The sequence below is a fragment of the Gopherus evgoodei genome, chromosome 11, assembly GCF_007399415.2.
Source record: "Gopherus evgoodei ecotype Sinaloan lineage chromosome 11, rGopEvg1_v1.p, whole genome shotgun sequence".
In the NCBI taxonomy this organism is placed as follows: domain Eukaryota; kingdom Metazoa; phylum Chordata; order Testudines; family Testudinidae; genus Gopherus; species Gopherus evgoodei.
Window position 1 is genome coordinate 48,924,995 of NC_044332.1, and position 23,116 is coordinate 48,948,110.

At 44.6% G+C, this 23,116-nt stretch overlaps 1 protein-coding gene across 2 annotated transcripts; it reads right to left on the minus strand.

Moving 5' to 3' along the window:
• Nucleotides 1–5,770: 5,770 nt before the first annotated feature.
• DAPL1 (death associated protein like 1) lies at nt 5,771–18,036 on the minus strand. 2 transcript variants are annotated; one of them, XM_030580341.1, is made up of 4 exons: nt 17,922–18,036; nt 11,690–11,777; nt 8,059–8,122; nt 5,771–6,049 (listed from the first exon to the last, which is right to left on the minus strand). In XM_030580341.1, exons 1-4 carry the CDS (start codon nt 17,977–17,979, stop codon nt 5,930–5,932), a joined length of 330 nt encoding a protein of 109 aa, XP_030436201.1. In that variant the 5' UTR covers nt 17,980–18,036; the 3' UTR covers nt 5,771–5,929. The 2 variants fall into 2 exon arrangements, with proteins under 2 accessions (XP_030436201.1, XP_030436203.1); XM_030580343.1 differs by lacking the exon at nt 8,059–8,122.
• Between the last annotated feature and the right edge of the window lie 5,080 nt (nt 18,037–23,116).

The following is a 23,116-nucleotide window of genomic DNA, read 5'->3' on the forward strand; positions in this document are numbered from 1 at the left end:
TATTTTTAGCTTTGTTGCAGTGTTAATGGAATCGTTTCACCTGTCTGAGAATGTTTTAATTAATTTTTATGCTATGTTTTGGACTTGGCTCTAGTCCAGGGGTGGGCAAACTTTTTGGCCCAAGGGCCACATCTGGGAATAGAAATTGTATGGCGGGCGGTGAATGCTCACAAAATTGGGGTTGTGGTGTGTGTGTGGGGGGGTGAGGGCTCTGGTTGGAGGAGTGGGCCAGAAATGAGGAGTTCAGGGTGCAGGAGGGGGCTCTAGGCTGTGGCAGGGGAGTGGGGTTGCAGGGGGTGAGAGCTTCAACTGGGGGCGCAGGCTCTGGGATGGGGCTAGGGATGAGGAATTTGGGGTGTAGGAGGGTGCTCCAGGTTTGGACTGAGGGGTTTGGACTGAGGGGTTTGGAAGGTGGGAGGGGGATAAGGGCTGGGGCAGGAAGTTGTGGTGCAGGAAGGGTTGTAGGCTCCAGTTGAGGGTGCAGGCTCTGGGGTGGGGTTTGGGATGAGGGGTTGGGGTGTAGGAGGGTGCTCCGGGCTGTGATGGAGGGGTTTGAAGAGCGGGAGGGGGATCAGGCCCGGGGCACGGGAAGAGGCTCAGGGGTATAGGCTCTGGGTGGTGCTTACCTCAAGCGGCTCCCGGAAGCAGCAGCATGTCCCTTTCCCAGCTCCTATGCAGAGGGATAGCCAGACGGCTCTGCACGCTGCCCTGTCCACAGACACTGCCCTTGCAGCTCCCATTGGCTGTGGTTCCTGGCTAATGGGAGCTATGGTGGCGGAGCTTGGGGTGGAGGCAGTGTGTAGAGTGGAGCCCCCTGGCTGCCTTCAGGCATAGAAGCTGGAATAGGACCATGCCGCTGCCCCTGACCTTGTTCTCTGGCTGGAGCACTGGAATGGGGCAAGCCCCAGACCTCGCTCCCCAATGGGAGCTCAAGGGCCAGATTAAAATGGCTGGTGGGCCAGATCCAGCCTGTGGGCCATAGTTTGCCCATCCCTGGTCTAGTCAGTAAAACAGACTTCCACTCATCAGTCACAGACTACAGAGCACAAGAACTGTACCCGATATGATCAAAGTACCGTAGCTACTCCATAAGCTTAATAACTAACACTGAAGTACATATAAAGTACATTAAAAGCTTCTGACTCACCTGACAGGATAGCTTACAGAGCTGTGTGTGTAACTAACCAAGATATTGCGCTGGCTGGGTCTGTGCGTGGGGCACATCCACAGACAGCCCCTAAAGGGTGTGGTTTCTCAGGGGCAGGGAAGGGGAAGGAGGACTTTGACTGAGGAAGTAACCTGAGTGACAGGTCAGGTAAAGGGGTGGTTCCTGCATGTATAAAGTGAAATGAAAGGGGGTTTTTTTGGAGTCAGCAGCAGTTGGAGAGCTGCCTATCTGCACCCTCTTCCAGTAATAAATACATGCTCTACTGTTACTGAGCTCCTGCCTCTGTCATCATCATTCCATGAGCTCTGCCTGCTTATGCTCACCCACTAAAAAAGAGACTGTGAGGTCACACAACACATTTCAACTGTTTATAATCAGTAATACCTGGAGCATATTAAGGAAACAAAAGTGTTAATTAGGGGGACAAGAAAGAAGACAATAAAATTATAAATACAGAACTCTTCCCAAAATGACAGATCTACCTTACCTTTAAAAGTTATGTGGAAGCTGGAAAAAAGGGCCCTTCAAAATGTGGGCTGAACTAATGTGGACAGAATGTACCTTTGTTAAAATGCTTATAAATTCTATATATTATGTATAAAGACTACATTAAAATAATGTTAAGGTTTTAAGATCAAGCACTTGAAACTTAGAAAAAGTGTCAGAATTAAGGTTGCCTGTGCATATGATCTCACACTATTTCTCCCTCCAATCCAGCCTCATTCAGTGCACAGGATGGTTGCTGCTCACTGAGCAGCTATTCAGTATTTTATTTTACCCTCATTATTCAAGGTGTGGCCCTATGCCTCATTTACTGCACGCTATTCAAACCTTGCATTGAATTCAGAATTACTGATTTCCTCCAGTAATCATATCTGAGTGCTTAACAACTGTTAAATTAATTTATCTTCACAACTTCCCTGTCTATGGTAGTTTGTTACCCCATTTTACAGCTGAGGAAATGAGGCTCAGATATTTATATCTAAAGAGTACACTAATTTTGAGTGCCCCATTTGAAAAATCTAGGATCCAATTTTTCAGAGAATTAGCATTTTATATATTCACAGCTGAGCTCTCATTGATATCTAACTGTGTTTGTGAGGCCAGGAACTTGCAGAAAATAGTTTAATTACCAGCAGTTTAAAATTTCAGAATATCATCCATACTGAGTATTGAATAAGACAGTGTGTGTGTGTATGGGGGGGCAGGGGAAGTTGTGATAATGTAATTAAAGACTGTATCATAATTAGGCTTCTAGGGATTAGGTTTTTATGGGTGTCAATAAATGTCAATTTCACCATACCATCATAAACTGACAAAAACATTTCCATCAATAAAAACTGAAGTTTGCAGATAGGCAAAGTTCTGTTCTGTTCATTCCCTCTGAAGGATCTGGCATTGGCCACTGTCAGAAGACAGGATACTGGGCTGGATGGACGATTGGATCCAGTATGGTTGTTCTTATGTTCGTTCTTAAGAAAAGTATTGCTTTAGTTTGATTTAAGGATATTCACTTTGTATTTTTTGACATGTGATGTTCACAATTTCTGTTTTAATGGTTATAAATCTCAACATCTACTGTCACCAAATAATTGTCTCCGCTCACCCCAGTGTCCTACAGCTGTGAAAATTTAAATCAATAAAATTGAAAAAAAAATACTCAACCAGATTACAATAAAGTTTAAAAAATAAAAAAGTGATTTCTGTCAAACTTAATCATAATACATATGCACAGAGGAACCAATTTAAGGTTGCACAAACAAACTTAATTCTGGCATTTTCTGACATCCGAGTGCTTAACTTTGCAACCTAAAAATTCTTTCAGTGTGAATATACAGAGACATACTATATATTACACACACACTCTCTTGGGCTGTCAAGCAATTAAAAAAAATTTTAGTTTTAATCACACTGTTAAACAAGATTGGAATACCATTTATTTAAATATTTTGGGGGTTTTCTATATTTTCAAATAGAAAGAGTCAGGTCTGGGGGCTCTGGGAAGCTGTGAGCAGTTGGCATGTCAGTCTACTACGGCTCCCTCTGCAATCTGTGAACTCTGGGCTGAGGAGGGCAGGGAAGGGGCTGAGCGGGCCCCATTCCCAGCTCAGCCGGGGCTTGGCTGAAATGAGCACACGAGCCACCTGCACCAGCCACAGCCACCCTGAATCCGCTCCCTGCAGATGTACCATACACAAGAGACCCAGACCCTGCCCCGAGGTGGCTCCATTACCCATAGAACCCCTCCCCTCAACATGCTTCATTGTAATGAAAGAAGCCTTGTCACAACTTATGCACTTGCTGGGTGGCTGTGGAGTGGCAGCTGCTGACTAGGCAGCAGCCAGCTGTGAAGGCAGCGCTGCCACCAGCAGCAGCACAGATGCAAGAGTAGCATGCTGTGGTATTGCCACTCTTATTTCTGCACAGCTATTGGTGGCAGCGCTGCCTTCAGAGTTGAGCGGCAGCTACTCATCAGGAGCCCAGAGGTAATGTGGCTATGAACCACCAAGTCTAGAGGTGCTGGGACTCAGCCCTGGCAAGCCCCGGAGTAAATTAAGCATTGCCCCACCCTCTGTACATACTTTGGTACAGAAGCCTTCAATGCAGACACAGACACATGGGTCCTATGGGCACTGAGACTGTCCATGATCATAGCAGCCTGGGTGGTGTCCCACATTGCCCATGGCAGTTGTCTAGACTTTACATAGGGCAGAGAGCCAATCAGTAGTCATGAACCTGCTGTCTGTCAGACCCTAGAGGCTGAACTTCCTATGATCTGTTCCACAGCCAGTCATGAGAAGCAGAGTGCAAGCTGGTTACTGCTGTTGGTTGTATTAATCCCCAAGCTGCCAATCAGAAGGTTAAGGAATGGTATGAACAGAGATTTTCAGATGCTCCAAGCTTGGTCAAATTTGGCCAGATTTTCACATGGACACCAGGACAACTTCTCCACCCTTAGCCAAATTTTAAGGTCCTTGCTCCAAAGCACAGAGGTACTAGAGCTTTCTCAATGAAAGAACTGTTTTTGCTCATGTAATAAGAAAGTTTTTACAACAAATTTCTTCCTAACCTGTTCTGAAAAATGGTTGAATAATTTTTGCTGAAATTAAAATATATATAATTTAGCCTAAGGCAGACACCCAGGATGGAAGATTTCTGCCTAAATTGAAGTCCAGCAAAGTTATAAGCAACTGAAAACAGGCTAGTGGAAAGTAGAATGCGTAGGACAACCCTAAGTAGAGTCACTCACTGTCTGTGCCACCTATAATATATATTCATGAGGTCAGGTAGTTACATTTTTAAATGCCTCAGATTATTTAATACAAAGTTATGTCCTGTCAGTGTCTACACTGAACCATGTTCCTCTAAAACTTCCCAGCATTGGTTCTACTGATGTTAGCAACCCTGAGAACTGTAGGGTAGAGAAGGAGTTGGCAGCCTTCTGTTTTTTTAAGCCACCTGGTCATCTGCTCAGAGCAAATCTGGATGACATGGTGGTAAAGCCACCAGTGGCCAATCTACACTACCATCATTGCTACCAGCAGAAAAATACTCCAGCGTTGCAAGGGTGGGAAATCTTAAGGGAAACATCTTGTTGCTAACTCGCGTTGTTGTAGCCATTTTAGTCCCAGGATATTAAACAGACAAGCTGGGTGAGGTAATGTTTTTTATTGGATCAACTTTTGAGCTTACACAGAGCTCTTTTCCAAGTCACATATCTAAGCTTATGTCTCACCCACAGAAATTGTAAACTGGGCAACTGGTGGCATAACTATATTGATTAAAACTACACCTCTACCCCAATATAATGCAACCCGATGTAACACAAATTCAGATATAATGCGGTAAAGCAGCGCTCTGGGGGGGCAGGGCTGCGCACTTCAACAGATCAAAGCAAGTTCAGCATAACAGTTTCACCTATAATGAGGTAAGATTTTTTGGTTCCCAAGGACAGCGTTATATTGGGGTAGAGGTGTATTTTCAAGACAACTTCTTAATAAATCAACTACAACAACATAGAGCCATGTTCCTGCAGTTCCTCTCCTCATATGATTACTACGAGACTTACAGAAACATGAAGCAGATATCTAAGAACATTGGGACATACTGTGGCCCAACACTCTCATGCATGGAAGTAAGGAGGTACAAGGTGCTCACTCTCCTGTGCTGGCTACCCACATTACGGGGCGCAATGCTGGGGGTAAAGAAAAGCAGCCTCTATAGGACTACTATTTCCCCTCCCTTCCACGTGGGCTGGGAGTGAGAAGAGCTGTGCTGGGGAAGTAATTTGTACCAAGCCTACATCTGGGACAAATTACTTCCCAGCCCCTATCTGGTGCCAGGGTGGGTAGTGAACTGTGCCTCGGAGTCTGCTCCTGGAGCAGCACAACCCATTATCCTTGACACAGGACTTGTTATCAACACATGAATTAGCCCTACAATGCAGGGAACAATCCTTTGCCAGTGTGGGGGATGGACTAGATAAAAGAAAACCATTCCTTTTCCAAATCAGATTTCTGCGATATGATTCTCTGAAGATTTTATGAAAAGATAGAAGATTCTACGAAGTCAGGTGGATGAAGCCATATAACAAGAAATTAGTACACTTAAAGTGTTTTATTGTCAGAAATGAAAGAATACAATACAGTTCAGCCAGCAAACTATTTCCCAATGTTTTTGTCCTATTGCAAATAGCATTTAATAGTAGATTGTGGTTAGACTAGCTCACTGTCAAGCAGACATGACTATTTGCTTTATATCTTAACATTTCCGAGGTTGTTGGATAATGTAAATTCTTTTGGGCCATATACTCTTCTGCAGGGCTGGTCGTGGCTTTTGATGAGCCATCTGTGCTGCTGCTGCAGGAAATTTGTGGCTGATCTGAAAGATTAAAAGAAAAAAAGTCACAACAGAAAACACACTTTTTTGGTGCTATTTCTCTGCTGAATTTCATCTTGACAAAGATTTTTTTTTTTAAAAGCTTTTATATTTTAGCAGACCAATCTTAGTGTCTGCCATTGAAACGAACAGTATATATCTTAGACATAGCAGCTCCATGTACATGACTGCATACATACCAGTGTCAAAGTTACTTCAGCCCAGTTAACATGTGAATAAATGAGGACACACACACACATACCCCCCCCCAGATCCCTACTACTGCTACTACAAGGGATGCCAAGCAGAGCCAATCAGCATTCCAGCTGCTGTTAAAGTCACTCTCAGTCCTTCCAAGTTGCAGTTGTAACAGTAGCCCACTGTGATATCTGAGACCCTCTTCCCAATCCCAGAGAAAAACAGCATGTTTGAAGAATCAGGGAGGTCAGAGAGAGTGGAAGGAATGCTAAGTTAGAACAGAGGAGTTAGGAGATGGGGGAGAAGGGAGGAGAAAGAAGAAAGAGCCATGTATACTTCTAGTTCTAAAGAAAAGGAAATAAAGTCTGAGCTAATTTAATCTCCGATATGCTTTGCTGAGCTTGTCACACACCAGGGATTTGATCCAATGAGTTAATGTTACATACAATATTTATATGCTGAAAATGTATTTAATTGAGCCTTCAGTAAGCACTAGGCAAAACTAAGAACAGAATTATCTAAGGCTTAGGATTTTAATGACATGTTTGTGTAATTTTAAAATCATATGCAAGAGGAGTGCAAGTTAAGAAGCAGCTTGTAAAACAGGTTCTCTCAAATATTTAAAGTGCAAGTGGAGTCGTACAGTGGATACCATGAAATGCACTGGATGTTGCTGTGGATTGCAACCAAAACTGACAGGAAAGATGCCCCATTCATAGCAAGCTGACAGAGAACTGCAGAACCATGGGAGTACCTGCAAAGGCAGAGGTCAGGAAACAGCACTGGAAACTCCAAAGTCTCACATTAGCCCTCAATCATGATGGTAGCATGGGCTCAGGGCCAGTGCTACCATTTAGGCGACCTAGGCAATGGCCCAGGGCGTCAGAATTTTTGCGGGGCGCTATTTTGCCGGGCGGGGGGGGAGGGCCGCAAGTGGGTCCGGTGGACTTACCGCAGAGTTATGCTGGTGGACGGTCCGCTGCTGGAAAGGCTCCGGTGGAGCTGCCGCAGTCACTTCGGCGGACGGTGCACTGGAGCCTTTAGACCAGCGGACCGCCCGCCGGGGCCCCGGGGGGCGGCGAAATGGCATCCGCCTAGGGCGTCAGAAACCCTGGCGCCACTCCTGCATGGGCTGCTGGACAGTGCTGGGGCTACTTCTGATGTAGGCTGTGTGGGATGCCCAAGAGGATCACCTGTGGCTGTTCTGCTGACTCTGTCTTGCCTTTCTGGTGTCTATTTTGCTGTAGCTTTGTTTGAAACTTATCAGGGCTGATGGGCACCTGTCCTTATGTTGTGAACTTCCTTCAGCTGCTTCACTGAAGTGATCTCCTTGCTTGTGTGGGTAGCCTACTTATCTGAGTTAAATTAATCTTGCGGTTAAGGCACAGGACTAGAATCCAGATGATCTGGATTTTATTCCCAGCTCTGCCATTGACTCCCAGTGCCAGTCTCAGTTATTTTTCCCAAGTTTTTAATAAATCTGAAATTAATATGGCCCTTTAAAAACTATACAATGTCTTGTTATACCCAATAGAACACAAATACATGCCGATCTTTAACAGTCACAGTGGAGTACAGAAGAGAGTTCAAAGTTACATCTTAGAAATATCACAGCCGCCACAGAAAAACAAAAACATCTCAGCAATTGATTTGTAGAATAATTTTTAACATATCTAGTTGAATCCAGGACATAGCCCCACATCCATCAGATTACAGCAGTTAAGGGAAAATTAATTTTGTTATAACACCTTATCAGCATCTCTTTATAAGACTAAAAACAGGCATGTGTGCCCTATTCCACTACATATACTTACTTTCTCCAGTGCATCAGCTAGTAAGACACCCATATTTTGCATTTTTGTAACACTAACAATTGAGCTGCAAAGCAAAAGAATTTTTTTCAGGATTTTTGTCTCCACAGAAACAGACTTAAAAGAAACCTTAAGAAGAAAAATAAAGATATAAACAACATAGCCTTTGTGATTCAGCTATAACTTAACTCTATGATATAGGGGAGAGGAAGGAAGAGTTTAAGATCATCTCTCTACAATTGCCAGATACATAGTTTTCCTCTCTACTTGTTTCTAGTTTCCTGTTACCAAGTACAAGATAATACTTTTCCATGGTGACTGATCAAAGAGGCCTTCTGAGGGATAAGTAATAATTTCTTTGTATGTTGCTGGCAAATGTTTCATGAAGTCACAAGGTCTACACTGCAATAAAAGACTGGCATGGCCAGGGCTGGCCCAGGTCAGCTGGCTCATGCTTGCGGGGCTTGAGCTGCAGTAACAAATGAACTTCCCAATGGTGAATTTAAAATACTTCAACAAACAGACATACCAACCAAGAACCAGGCCCTAGCACCCTAAGGGCATGGCTACACTTGTGAGTTAGAGCGCATTAAAGCAGCCCCGCGTGCTCTATCTCACGATGCGTCCACACTGGCAAGGGCACGTAGAGTGCTCTGACTCCACATCTAGAGTGCTCCTGGTAATCTACCTCAGCGAGTGGAATAACATTCGATGTGCCCCGCTGGAGCGCCACGGTCGAACTCCTGTGGAAGATGTGGGGACAGTGTTCAGTATAGGGGGCCCCCTGCAGCTGTTGGCTCTCCCCAAGGCACAGAAACCCAGAGGACAGTATGGCCATGAAACCATCAATCCCCCTGGACCCTGTGCTTACGAACCAATGCATCACAGGGTGTTGGGACTGGATGCAGAATGCCCTGCACCCCCCCCCCCCCCGCCCCCTTCCCACAGGCTACAGCACCAGATTGGGAAAAGGTGTTCTGTGGGATAGCTACCCATAATGCACTGCTCCCAATGCCGCTGCAAATACCGCAAATGTGGCCACACCAGTGCACTTGCAGCTGTCAGTGTTGACAGACTGGAGAGTGCAGTAAGGAAAGCACTGCAAAGGGCTGGTTTAACTCAAAACGCTCTACATCTGCAAGTGTAGCCATGCCCTCAGTGACTGCAAATTCCAAGGAGACTAATCACAGTACAAAGTTGCACTAGTAGGCCCCTAAGTTATCCGCCATTAAACTTTTTAAATATCTTTGGGTAGGTCAAAGTTAAAGTATTAATTCTCTGGACAGATTTCAAGTGGTGAGATTTAGGGTAATTGCATGAATGTATTTCTCATGAAAGGTGTCGGACATTTGAAATCTACTTTTAACAGGACATGTATATCACAGATGCTGTTGCCCTACAACTGTGCCAAACCCTGACCTGGAGGGGCCACCTCTAGCATGAACAGTCCCATCTCCAAGCCTCCTCAATCCTCAGTCTCTTGGCTAAGGCTGCCAACCAGAGTGCCCACTATGATGAGACACCTGTTATGAGTCCAGTAGGAGCTAGACTCAGGACATCAACTCATTTCATATAGGCCACTTTACAGGTGTCAGATGGAAGTGATTTATACCACCACCAACCTGAGCCACATTTGAATCCATGATCTAGAAGGTAAAGACTCCCCAAGGCATTATCAGCCCTCCAAGCCACACTGTCTTGTTTCCCTAAATCACTGGATTATTTTCTGTGAATGAAGGACAGTCTTTGCTCCATTTATCATGACACTTAAGTTTACCGAACAAGTTAACCTGCATGCATTACGAAACAGTGAGCTACTTAAAAAAATTCTTTTGTTAAAAAAAAATGAGACCTCATTTGTAGCTTTTACATAATTACATCTTGAAAATAAAGTTTACTATCCCCTTCATAAAACATACTCCAGGAAATATTTGTTTCTTTCCAGTTTCTAATGGATTTTATAATTAGCTCTTTGTTTAGTAGTTTTGTATGCCAGAATCAATGCTGTCACTTCAGCCTAATTCCAGGAATAGTGTTTTAGTTCAATGTCTTCAGAGCCAGCAAGGGAAGTGCAGTGCTGATTTTTGTGGCCATTTGTTTCTGAGCTTTGAGAAAAATAAATAAGTAAGAAAATCTGTAATGTAGAGGATTTCCAGCAAATTATAGCTGTTTAAAAGAGATCAGACTTAGTGCCAAAACTTGGGTTTAATTGCCAGGTCAGCCACAGACTTCCTATGTGACCTTGGACAAGTCATTCTGGGCTTGTCTACATGGAGACTTAGAGCATGTCTACACTGCAGCTGGAAGGTGTGATTCCCAGTATGGGTAGGCAGACTCACACTAGCTCAGTTTGAGCTAGCAAGCTAAAGATAGTGTGGATGTTGCTGCACTGGCAGCAGTCTGGCCTCGCTATCCAGGGGGTTGTGTGGTCTTGGGCTTGGACTTGAGTGTGGTACCCAGGTAGATTCTTCCTGGCTGTCACAGTGGAGGACATTTGTAAGACTGCCTTCCAAGAACTCCACACTAAGCTTGGGCTTACAAGGTATGCTAGGAACAGGACTAGGGTGGAAGAGATTCTGGGGACAGGGCTATAGGGTGACTGATTTTATAGGGACAGTCCTGATTTTTGGGTCATTTTCTTATATAGGCTCCTATTACCCCCACCCGTCCTGATTTTTCACATTTGCTGTATGGGCATCCTACAGGGCTACAACATACAGCTCTGTGGCCCATATGGCAGCCCCAGGAAGCTGTTGTAACATAGATAGGCCCCCAGGGCTGTCTAAGGTACAGTGGGAGCCACTCCAGCCCCTGGAACAGTCCAAGGTCAGGCGGGTGCTTAAAGCCACCTTAGCCCCATTACCTCCCAATGCACCCATTGTTTCAGGGAAAGTAAGACCAGACCAGATTGTCTAATATTAAAACACTGAAAAAAGATAGATTTACAGAGAGAGTTATAGATTCTAAAGTCAGAAGGGACCACAAGCCACTAAATTTATCCCAGTTATGCTTATATTGAATCCAATAACTTATGTTTGACTAAAGCTTAATTTGTCTTTTGGGTAAACCATGATTTCTAATTAATCTGAAGACATCAAGAGATAGAGAAGCCACCATTTCTCTTAATAGTTCGTTCAAGTGACCACACCCTGGTTAAAAACAATTGTGCTTAATTTCTAATTTGAATTTATCTGGCTTCAACTTCCAGAAATTGGCTCTTGTTATGTTTTTCTTTTCTAGATTATTTAGTACCTGAAGTTTTCTCCCTGTCAAGGTACTTATGCATCGTAATCAACTCACCTCTTCCTTCTTTTTGTTAAACTAAAGAGATTGAGTTCTTTGCCTTCAAATGAGAGAGAGAGAGAGAGAGAGATTTTCTCCAGCCCCCTAATCATTTAAAATAAACAAAAGCTTTTTAAAAAGGAAAATAAAGCAGCAATAAAAAGGGTACAAGCCAATTATTTCTCTTTTCAGATTACCTTCAAATCTGCCTTTCATTTGTATACTGCAGCAAAATTTAGTGCTTACTAATTGCACTGTTCAAAACCACAAAGCTTTATTCTTTCTGGAAACCTGATGCAACTTGCTGTTAATTTTACCCTTAAACATCAAGGCATGACTGCAGATGAAATACCTTGTCTTCTCTTTTCCAAGGTTCTTGGAATTTTTCTCAACAGCTCCATTTTCTTGCTTTTTGGAAACTCTCCTACCTCCAGATTTGACTGTTAGAAGACAACAATTTATACTGTGTGAATAGCTTAAATAGCTACACAACTGTTCATCACAAGGTTGATTAAACACACAAAATCAAACAAAACGGAAAAAAAAAAACCAAAAAACCTGCACAACATATACTCAGGAAAACTGGTAATACGAGAAAAATTTGTAAGATAGAGGAGTTCAAAATAACTCTTGAGTTAATCTGTTGTGGTTCTTCTGCAGTGTGGTTGGAAGTTGATAACCAAAATGAGCCCCCAAGAACCACCCAAGACTATCTTTAAAAACTTTTCAACTACAGCATGACCAGAGTAAATTCAAGCTATTGCAATCTAAAAAGTCATACCCTTAGGAATAGAAACTATACTGGTTCTAAAATTTGGCTGCCCTCTTGCATTCCTTCCCAGAGACCTTACATGTAATTGTTTATAGATTTAAAAAAAAAAAATTAAATAAAGTAGAGTCCTTCCACATCAGTTATCAACACAGCATACAAGTAATAGCAGGAAGGTTGTTTACATGATTTACTCAAGATACCCCAGAATAAAACTGTATGCATAATACAAGTTATAATGCAGATAGGAATCAACTGCATATTTATTATGCACTAGTGTTCTTTCAAGCTTAATTATAATTTATTAAAATGCCTGCCAATCAAAAAACTAATTAGTACTAATTAAGCTACAGATGACCTAACAATGACAATTTAAGTGTTGAGCAATGTCAGATAAATCCAACTTTTTAAAGGTGCATGTAAAGATATTTCAGATGACTTGTCAAAGCAAATACCTTCTTCCTGTGCACAAGAATATTTGTAAATTTTATAACTGTCAAAGTAAATAAGAACAAGCTGAACAGATTTTTGGTTAATTTAATCTAGTTGTTTCATTTTATGGCAAGGTTCCTATGTTTAAACAGCCAAGACAAGCGTTTCTGTCAGATCTAGCGTTTTTTGGGGATGGCACAAGCAGGAAAGGAAAATTGTTTTTAAAAAGTATTTCAAGCAGGTTGCAGAATTCCAAATAAGTACACTTCTACCCCGATACAACGCTGTCCTTGGGAGCCAAAAAAAAATCTTACTGCATTATAGGTGAAACTGCGTTATACTGAACTTGCTTTGATCGGCTGGAGCGAGCAGCCCCACCCTCCCGAAGCGCTGCTTTACCATGTTATATCCGAATTTGTATTATATCGGTTTGTGTTATATCAGGGTAGAAGTGTAGTATTATGTTCATCAAGACCAGCTCTAAATATATTTATATGTTTATTGCAGAAATGAATGTCTGATGAATGTGACACAAAATGCATCCATTTTCCACTAAAATTGCATATTTAGGGGGCTATATACAAGTTTGTACATATTTCCCCTCCAGACTAGCACCAAGAGTCATCCTTGTGCTCATCACTGGTCCATCTGGCCTTAATAGGATTAAATGTTACGATAACAAATGTGTACAACATAAATAGGAAAAACATACGTAGTTATTTTACAGCATGGATGGAAAATTATTGATTTAATATTGCAATGTCAACAATAGTTTTTATTGTAAATGTGCTTCGGATTGTTAGCAGACATGTTATAAATGGAGGAGGAGATTTTCAAAGCCACAAAGGGCAATTGGATACCCACTTCCCACCAAAATTCTTTTGGGATCCTAACTCCCCTTTGTGGCTTTGAAAATCTTCTCTATAAAGAAATCAATTATCAACAAGCTACTAATAAAAAGAATCTAAAGTTTAAGGGCCTGATTCTGTAAGGTATAGAGTTCCCTCAATTCCCATTAAAATTAATTGGAGTTGAGAATGCTCAGAATTCTGTGTTAGGTACAGGAATTCCTCACTTAACACTGTAGATATGTTCCTGAAAAATGCAGCTTGAAGCAAAATGATGTTAAGTGAATCCAATTTCCCCATAAGAATTAATGTAAGTGAGGGAGTTAGGTTCCAGGGAAATTATTTTCACCAGACAAAAGGCTATTATACACACACATACATACATTTTAAACAAACAATTTAATACTGGAACACAGTGATGATGATTGTGAAGCTTGATTGAAGTGGAGGAGTCAGAAGGTGGGATATTTCCCAGGGAATGCCTTACTATTAAATGAACTAGCAATTGACTGAGCCCTCAAAGGTTAACTCTCACAACACTCTGTCTGCTCTCCCTCCTTTCCCGCTGCCTTGTAGAGATACACAATCTGTGCCTGAGAGAAAAAAAAAATGTGCATTTCCTCTTTAAGTAGCTGACCCCAAGCTTGTTAATTAAATCAGGTTGCTGAGACCTGAGACAGAAGCTACTGCCCAGAAGCTCCCTCCCTCCATTGTGTGTCCCCCCTGCTCCAGGGCCACCCAGAGGTGGGGGCAAGTGGGGCAATTTGCCCCAGGCCCCATGAGCCCTAGCCGAGAATCCCTTCCCTGGCTAGAGGTACCTTTTAAATTTTTTACTCACCTGGCAGTGGTCCGGGTCTTCGGCAGCAGGCCCTTCAATCGCTCCGGGTCTTCGGCAGCACTTTGGCCGCTGGCCCTTCAGTGCTGCCGAAGACGCGGAGCAAGTGAAGGACCCGCTGCCACCAAAGACTCAAGCACCGCCCGGTGAGTACAAGCACTGCAGCGGATGGCACCTTTTTTTAATGTCTGCTCCCCCACTTTTCCCCAGGCCCCTTGAGTCTCCTGGGTGGCCCTGCCCTGCTCTTTGGAAGATGGGGTAAGCGGGGTGCAGGAGCGGGGGTAGGGGGAGACACCCTGACATTATCCCCCCCTTTTCCTCCCTCCCCCTGTACAGCAAGCAGAGGGCAGAAGCAGCGCATGGCAATGGGGGGAGAGACAGCTGCTGCACAGGGAACTTAAGGTTGTGGGGAGCTGATAGGGGGGCTGCTGGTCCACCCTGGTTCCAACGACCCATCAGCTAGTTGCAAGAGGCTGCTCTTCCCGCAAGCAGTAGACAAAACAGGTGGTTGCCAAACAATGCTAGAAGGGAGCATTTCACAACTTTAAATGAGCATGTTCCCTAATTGATCAGCAACTTAACATCGAAACATTAACCGGGACGACTAACTGAGGAGTTCCTGTATGTGGTTGCTCATCATTTGCTTTATTTTTTGTAAGTTTCCTTAACAGCTATTTTGTTTTTGTGAAAACTGAACATGACCTCAAGCTGCATTTTCAGTAGGTATTTTGCTTTGTCTATAGCGTTGCAGGAACAACAGCTATAGTTATAACTGAGGAGGCATTGGGAACTTTTTTTTAAGTTGCCTTTTAAGCTGAAGTCTCTTATGATCATTCTTAGCCAAAAGGTGAACTTTGTGGGGAGAGATTTGAGGGTCTCACAACTTTAGCAGGTTTTGGGGAGAGAAGAGGTTTTGGCATTAAGAGAGTTCAGATAATTTTTTCCCCCCTCTAACTGATAATATAGTTTATAGTTAAAATTCAATTTGCTCCAGACTTTGTCCTTAGTGAGAGCAGACATCTTTTGGATACATCTGATGTTTAGTTTAAGTTAGACTAAATCAGGACTTTAACTGGAACCCTACGACCAAAATGCCCTGAATTTTCGTACCGGAATTTCCAAATCATAGATTGAGATTTCAAGATTAGGGCTACAGTGAGCTGAACCCTTAATTAGAAGGTGACATTTAGTGCCTTTTAATAATGGGCCCTACCCCTGTTCAGTACACACCGAAATTACTGGAGGTGTCCAAAATCAGATCTGAACCTAGATCTAAATTATGTGGCTTGCACCCATTTCTGGAAATATACAATAAGCAGTTGTAAATATTTTGACAGTAGGATACATAATTTTCATTGATGTTTTAATAGTGAGAGGTAAGGCTCCAGATAATATATGCAGAAGCATGTACACATCGTACAAAGCTGCCCACTGCATGAAAGAAGAGGCTAAAGGAATACAGGGAGGGACCCCAAGGCATTAAAAAAAAAAAATCTGCTTGTGTACAATTTTTTAAGTTGCAAGGCTAAAAATAGATACCATTCAAAATGAACATGCTTTTAAAGACTAAAATTATTTTGCATTTTAAAAATGAAGTTTAGTAAATTATTAGTGTTTAATGTGCATTAACTGACTAATTAGGAGGGGGAAATCTTAGTGTATTTAGAAAAGAAGCTCTTGAATATAACTTTATATTTCACCAAAAACTGCAGAATTTTTAGTATGTCGAATTAGTGCACGTGGGGCAGCTATAAAATAGTAATCAGAATGAACTTTTCCAAAGTACAGTAGGTCTTCACACAATTAGCTAGTGTACATAGAGATTAGTTAATGTTTGTACAACTCTGAATATTTAAAGCACCAAATAAATGCCAACTATTATGACAAATCATAACTGCTTGAAAGGAGCAGTTCTAGTACCACATTAATGATCTTCAGGTTATGTGAACAAAGGCACCATCGAACATAACATTTCAGAGTACTTATTTGTTTCCTGTTATATGATGACAAAGACGACTTAAATTCATAGTTATTTAAATGCACCAATCACATTTGTTACTCCTTTATAGCACATTCCTGAGTAAGATTATCACCCTTCTCCTCTCTCAGAGTTGCCACAATCTGGTGTTTGTTTCAATTCAGGACTATGGAACTGATTATGAAGTCCCAAACACTCACATGTGATTTCACCTGATAAACAGGAGGAGATAAATGAGAAAAGAAACAGCTTTCATCTACAGACAACCATTACTCAAAATTTATACCACAGCTACAAAGTACAACACCCTTCAAACAAGGAGCGGAATGCGTTGCCTGTCACAGCAAGTTTGCAATCCAATACTGCAATCCTGAAACCTGAATGTCACAGACGGATTCTTATCCCTGCAATGGGCTCCACTGAAATCACTGAGGTGCTGCATAGGTACAGGTATCCACTTGTCCAGACTAGACTGCAGGATCCAGGCCTAAAATGCAATAATGGCAGTAGAAGAGGCTACTACAGCTAGAGAGGGGTGTGGATAAAATGTTAAGGGCCCAATTCTGTAGATGTAGCTCAGGCACATGCCCATGGACTTTAGTGAGAGCTTTGGCGCTGAAAAATCTGGGTTATAATTTTGTCAAGTAATCCAGAAAGGGGCTGTAATTCCTTGATGGGACACTGTCAAATTCGGAAATTCCAAGACACAGGTACACCTTTCAGCCTCTCTACACACTCCCTTCATCAATGTGAATTGTTTTTCGCCTTTTTTATTTTTAAAAGCTTAGTTATTCTCTTAAGGAAAATGCAAACCAGCAGACCAGGACTCAAAAGGGATGAAAACTCTTGTTAACATACCAGAGTCAGGGACTCAGGATTGAGGCTATTCCCAGCTCTGCTTGATACTTGGTATGCAATTCTGACACCCAAGTTTTTAAAAACAGCTGCTAGTTTTGGATGCCCACACCACAACCTGCTTTTCGAAACAGGGACCCAAAATAACCCAGTCACTTTCAAAAATATCTGCTGAACTCCCTAGTAAAAATTGGCAAAAATATTTCCTTCCATCCTCACAGGAGGAAGTCCACTCCGACTTGTAATGCACTTCGGGATTCTTAAATAGAAAGAACTGTAGAAGTCGAATCCAGTAGTTAACATCATCAGGAGAAACCCCAGGATAGCAGCAAACTCGCCTGAACACATGGTGCAGAGGAAGTGGGAGCGTGGGCTCTTTCCACGTGCGAGTGAGGATCACGACAGAGTTCAGCGATGCCTGGTGCTCACACTGGCTGGATTTCACCCCTCTCCCTCTGGGGAGCTGCAGCAGCGGCCCAAAGGAACCAGCCCCTCAGAGCTGGTCCATGGGGCCAGATTCTGCCGAGGGGCTCCTAAGGGCAGGGAGAATTACCGGCCAGGCAGAGTTTGAACATCAGTCAGGTCTGCGCAAAGGCCAAGAGGAAGGAGGGGTGCTGGAGTCTCACCCCTCGCGGCCCCCCTGGATCCGGACCCTGCACGACGGGGAGGGGCTCTCACAGGAGACTACGGGAAGGCATTACACAATGAGGCAGGTAGGTAGAGTGTGAGAGACCCCTCCCCCTGGAGCATATTACACAATCAGGCGCGCGCGTTTGTGTGTCCCCGTGCCCCCTAACTCTACCACAACCGCGCGGAGCAGCCACCAGAGGAAACCAAACAGCTTCTCTGTTAAGCAGGGGCGCCTACCTGCCGGAGGGCGCCCGCCTTTCAGGGGGGACGGCGGAGCAGACGCTTCCTTCGCCATGGCAGGGGTGGGTAAGTGTGGACAGGCGCCAGCCAGTCACGAGCCTGCAGCGGGGAGTCCCAGCTAGGAGCAGGCGCGCGGCGCTCCCTTTTGTGGAGGTGGGGCTGGGGCGGGGCAGGGCAGCGCAGAGCAGAGCAGCGGCGCGAGAGCCGGGAGGGCGTGTGAGCGTGCGGGTGTTGTTTTGGGGGGCAGCAGAGGAAGGGGCTGTGTGGTGTCGGGGCTGGATGGGTACAGTGGGGGTATGAGAGGAAGGGGCTGTGCGGTGTCGGGGCTGGATGGGTACAGTGGGGGTATGAGAGGAAGGGGCTGTGCGGTGTAGGGGCTGGATGGGTACAGTGGGGCAGCAGAGGAAGGGGCTGTGCGGTGTCGGGGCTGGATGGGTACAGTGGGGCAGCAGAGGAAGGGGCTGTGCGGTGTCGGGGCTGGATGGGTACAGTGGGGGTATGAGAGGAAGGGGCTGTGCGGTGTCGGGGCTGGATGGGTACAGTGGGGGTATGAGAGGAAGGGGCTGTGCGGTGTAGGGGCTGGATGGGTACAGTGGGGCAGCAGAGGAAGGGGCTGTGCGGTGTAGGGGCTGGATGGGTACAGTGGGGCAGCAGAGGAAGGGGCTGTGCGGTGTAGGGGCTGGATGGGTACAGTGGGGCAGCAGAGGAAGGGGCTGTGCGGTGTCGGGGCTGGATGGGTACAGTGGGGGTATGAGAGGAAGGGGCTGTGCGGTGTCGGGGCTGGATGGGTACAGTGGGGGTATGAGAGGAAGGGGCTGTGCGGTGTTGGGGCTGGATGGGTACAGTGGGGTATGAGACCGCTTAGGGCGCCAAGATTTGGGGGTGCCAAAAAGCGATGCCCAAAATTTTTTTTCACACTACAGTGGAGTCACATCTTACATGGGGGTTAGGTTCTAAAGTCACTGCATAAGAGGAAAATCTTGTATAGTGAAAATTACCATGAAGTACAGTATACACTAGAACAGGAGTCCTTAACCTACGGCACACATGCCAAAGGTGGCACGCAAGCAGATTTTTTATTTTTAATGGCAGGCTGTGAGTCCCAGCTGCCGCTGAGCCTGCTGCCAACCTGGGGATCTGTTCACTCAGCTGGCAGTGGGCTGAACAGGACCAGCATTGGGCTGGTTCCTGCCAACTGGGTTCCCAGCTGCCAGCCCCGCTCAGCCTGTTGGGGTCCCAGCCAGCTCCGCTCAGCCTCCTGCCGGCCTGGATGAACGGTCTGGGGTTCTGTTCAACCAGGGTTCCATCCACCGGCCTGGGGTTCTGTTCACCCAGGCCAGCAGGAGGCTGAGCGGAGCCTGCGGCTAGGACCCAGTCTGGCAGCAGGCTGAGTGGGGCCAGTGGCTGGGACCCCAGCTGGCAGTAGGCTGAGGTCCCAGCTGCCAGCCACATTCAGCCTGCTGCCAGTCGGGGTCCCGGCCACCGGCCCCGCTCAGCCTCCTGCTGGCCTGGGGTTCCGTTCACCCAGGCTGCCAGGAGGCTGAATGGATCTGGTGGCTGGGACTCCGGCTGGCAGCAGGTTGAGTAGGCTGAGTGGGGCTGGCGTCTGGGACCCCGGCTGGCAGGAGCCAGTGGACGGAACCCCAGACTGGCAGCGGGCTGAGCAGCTCAGCCCACTGCCGGTCCGGGGTCCTGGCTGCCAGTCCTGCTCAGCCCGCTGACGATCTGGGGTTCCGGCTGCCAGTTCCTTGCCAGTCAAGGTCTCGGCCACTGGCCCTACTCAGCTTCCTGCCGGCCTGGGTGAACGGCAGGAGGCTGAGTGGAGTCGCCGACTGGGACCCTGGCTGGCAGCTGAGTGAACGGAACTCCAGGCCGGCAGCAGGCTCAGTGTCCGGGACCCACAGCCTGCCATTTAAAAAAAAAAATCAGCTCGCTTTCCTCCTTTGGCATGCATGCCATAGGTTGAGGACCCCTGTTCTAGTGTAGACTGTGTATACTATGTATACTGTGTGTACTGTAGTTTATGGTAATTTTCACTATACGCGATTTTCCTCTTTCATGTTGACCTCAGAACCTAACCCCCGCGTAAGATGTGACTCCACTGTATCCATTTTAAAAATTTATAATAAGCGATGCTCCGGAGGAGAAGAGGAAGGCGCAAGGTGGACGTTTCGCCTAGGGTGCAAAAAATCCTTGCATTGGCCCTGTGTGTGGTGTAGGGGCTGGATGGGTACAGTAGGGGTATGAGAGGAAGGGGCTGTGCGGTGTAGGGGTGAGTACAGTGGGGGTATGAGAAGAAGGCGCTGTGTGGTATAGGGGTGAGTACAGTGGGGATAGGAGAGGAATGGGTCTGTGTGTTATGGGGGAAGGGGTAGGGGCAGGAGACAGGGACTGGTGTAGGGGGAATGGACTGGGGGTATGAGAGGAAGAGGTTTGTGTGGTATAGGTATGAGGGATTGGGGAGTGTGGTACTGTGGGGGTATGAGAGGAAAGGTTTGTGGGGTATAGGTATGAGGGATTGGGGAGTGTGGTACTGTGGGGGTATGTTTAGGGAGTAGGAGAGGAAGTGCTATTTGTGTGGTGTACCTGTTTGGCACTGGGAAGAGGTTGGTGTAGAAGGGTTTGTTTATGTTGGTGTGACAGTGCAGGGGAATATTTTACATCCAAACAAAACATTGTTTTGAATAAAGCATTGTAAAAAACTACAAAATACTTCATTTAATAATTAGCTTGAGAATTCTTTTGAAAGTACACTTTAAATTTGGGGCTTAAACTAAAGAAATACTCTCAGGTGCAATAATTAATCACTCTGTGGCTCTGTCTTTAAGCAAGAAAGAGTCAAAAGTTTGTTTATCCTGGAACCTTATAAGATCTCAGGTTGGTATCACCCGTAGGTTTACATTGTTTTGGGGGTACATGTTGAGCATCAGCAACTTTGCAGTAATCTCCCCCAGGAGCAGGTGCTCAGAGAGCTTATCAATTCAGGAATATTATTGTTTCTATATTATGGCTTTTCGGCCTGGGGATTCAGGCCTCCAAGAAATTTCCAAACAGGTGTAGGGTGATTTGTGAACCTGACCTCCCCTTACCCCTAGAAGAGGGGTTTCTGAAAATTTTTTCCATTGTAATATAGGTTTACAGTGTGGGAAGGGTTGAGGCGCACTGCTGTAATATTGTAATACTGTCCTAGAGCTCTGCTATTGTCCAGAGTACCGGACCCTTGGCATTGCTTGTTTTACTGGGATAATTAACTAAATTATAATAACAGCTAGCTCTTATACATCAGTAGATCTCAAAGTGCTTCACAGTCTCTTGATGCTGTTATCCTCAGAATACCAACACCTCTCAAGATGGGGAAGTATTATTATCTCAATTTTTACAGATGAGAAATTGAGCCCCAGAGAGGCTAAATGCCTAGCCCAAGATGTCACAGGAATTCTATGGTGGGGTAGGGAGTTGAACTCTAGTCTCCCAAGTCTTAGCCTGGTGTCCTAATCTGAAAACATCTATATTGATGTACGGGTAGATTAAAATATAGTCAATAATTTAGCTGAGAAAGTAAAACTTTATTATTGTTAATTATTTGTATTACTGTAGCACCTAGGAGCCTTTGTCATGGTCCAGGATCCCAATATACTAGGCATTGTGCAAACACAGAACAAAAAGATAGTTGCTGCCCCAAGGATCTTGGAATCTAGTTATCAGACAAGAGTCAACAAATGTATACAGATAAATGGGGGGTACACGGAGACAAAGAGGCAATAATGGTCAACATGATAGGCATTTCACACCAGCAGCCAAACCCCTGTCAAGTTTTTTGGGCAAAGGAGAGTTTTGAGGAGGGATCTGAAGGTCAGGAGTGGTGGTAAGCTTTTTGCTGGCCAGTGTGGAGGCTGTTTTCAGAGCCCCACTCCTACTTCCTCAGCTGCCAAGCAATCAAACACACAAACAGCTGGCTCATCACAGGAGCAAAAATGGCTATTCAATCAATCAGCAGTGGAGAACAACCAAAAAAAAGTGAGCAGCATGGCATCCCCTGGAAGTTGGTGCCCAGGGGCAACCACCTGGCTTGCCTACCCCAGAACTGGACCTGTTGCAGGTAGATAATTAATAGACCTTTCATTTTCAGTTTTTACTGATTTTTAGCAAAATAATTAATTTAATTATAATTAAATAATAATTTAAAATAGCTACCAGTTTTTACTAATTTTTCACCTGAATTTTAGACCACTCAAGTACATGAAAATACTGATTATGTTAAGAAAATCCAATACATTATATTGGTTAGATGTTTTATGTTGTTAATAAATTAGTCTAAATGTGAGGCTGTCTATTAAAGTAAGGCAAGGTAGTGGAAGATATATACACAAGCATGTGGACTCATATGTTTCCATATTATGTACAGTTCATGAAATAAACTGCTTTTACTTTTAATACTCTTACTTTTCTCTGTTGCTTTTTTCTATCCTTCCATTCTCTGATATTAATCCTGATATTTATCCAGAAAACTGTGAATTAATTTTTTTGCACTAATTTTCACCCATTTTAAATGTTTGTAATAAACACTGATGGATTCCCAGGAAATTTTAAACAAATTAAAAACTGGAAACACGGTGCCTTAATAATGAGGTAGTATCTCCCAAACATGTGGGGAAACGGAAGCTGACATCATGGGCTGGTTGGAGATTAGCATCGACAGCTCAATAGTGAATGAGAAATAAGTGGTGTGCAGATTGACTGCGAAGGGCCTTGAAAGTGAATAGAGCAACTTATGTTTGATGCAATAGAGAAGTGAGAGTCAGAGGAGGAATGCAAAAAGAGGAGTGATACGGTCAAAGCAGCGGTGTGATACTGAGGCTCATTCAGTACCCTGTGTCAGGAACTCTTGTTCAGCCTGACATACTCACTACACCTAACACAATGTCATGATATATATCCAAAAGGTGGCATGTCAGGGTATGTCTACACTACGAGATTATACCGATTTTACAGAAACCGTTTTTTAAAAATAGATTGTATAAAGTCGAGTGCACGTGGCCACACTAAGCACATTAATTCGGTGGTGTGCATCCATGTACCGAGGCTGGTGTCGATTTCCGGAGCATTGCACTGTTGGTAGCTATCCCATAGCTATCCAACAGTTCCCGCAGTCTCCCCCGCCCTTGGAATTCTGGGTTGAGATCCCAGTGCCT

Bases quoted from the DNA above. Each gene is read 5' to 3' on its own strand.
- DAPL1 (XM_030580341.1), bottom strand. From the start codon at position 17,979: ATGGCGAAGGAAGCGTCTGCTCCGCCGTCCCCCCTGAAAGGCGGGCGC. The intron at 8,123-11,689 runs GTATTTCATCTG...TTTGCTTTGCAG, and splicing joins CTTGGAAAAGAGAAGACAAG to CTCAATTGTTAGTGTTACAA. The intron at 6,050-8,058 runs GTAAGTATATGT...TTAATCTTTCAG, and splicing joins TAGCTGATGCACTGGAGAAA to ATCAGCCACAAATTTCCTGC.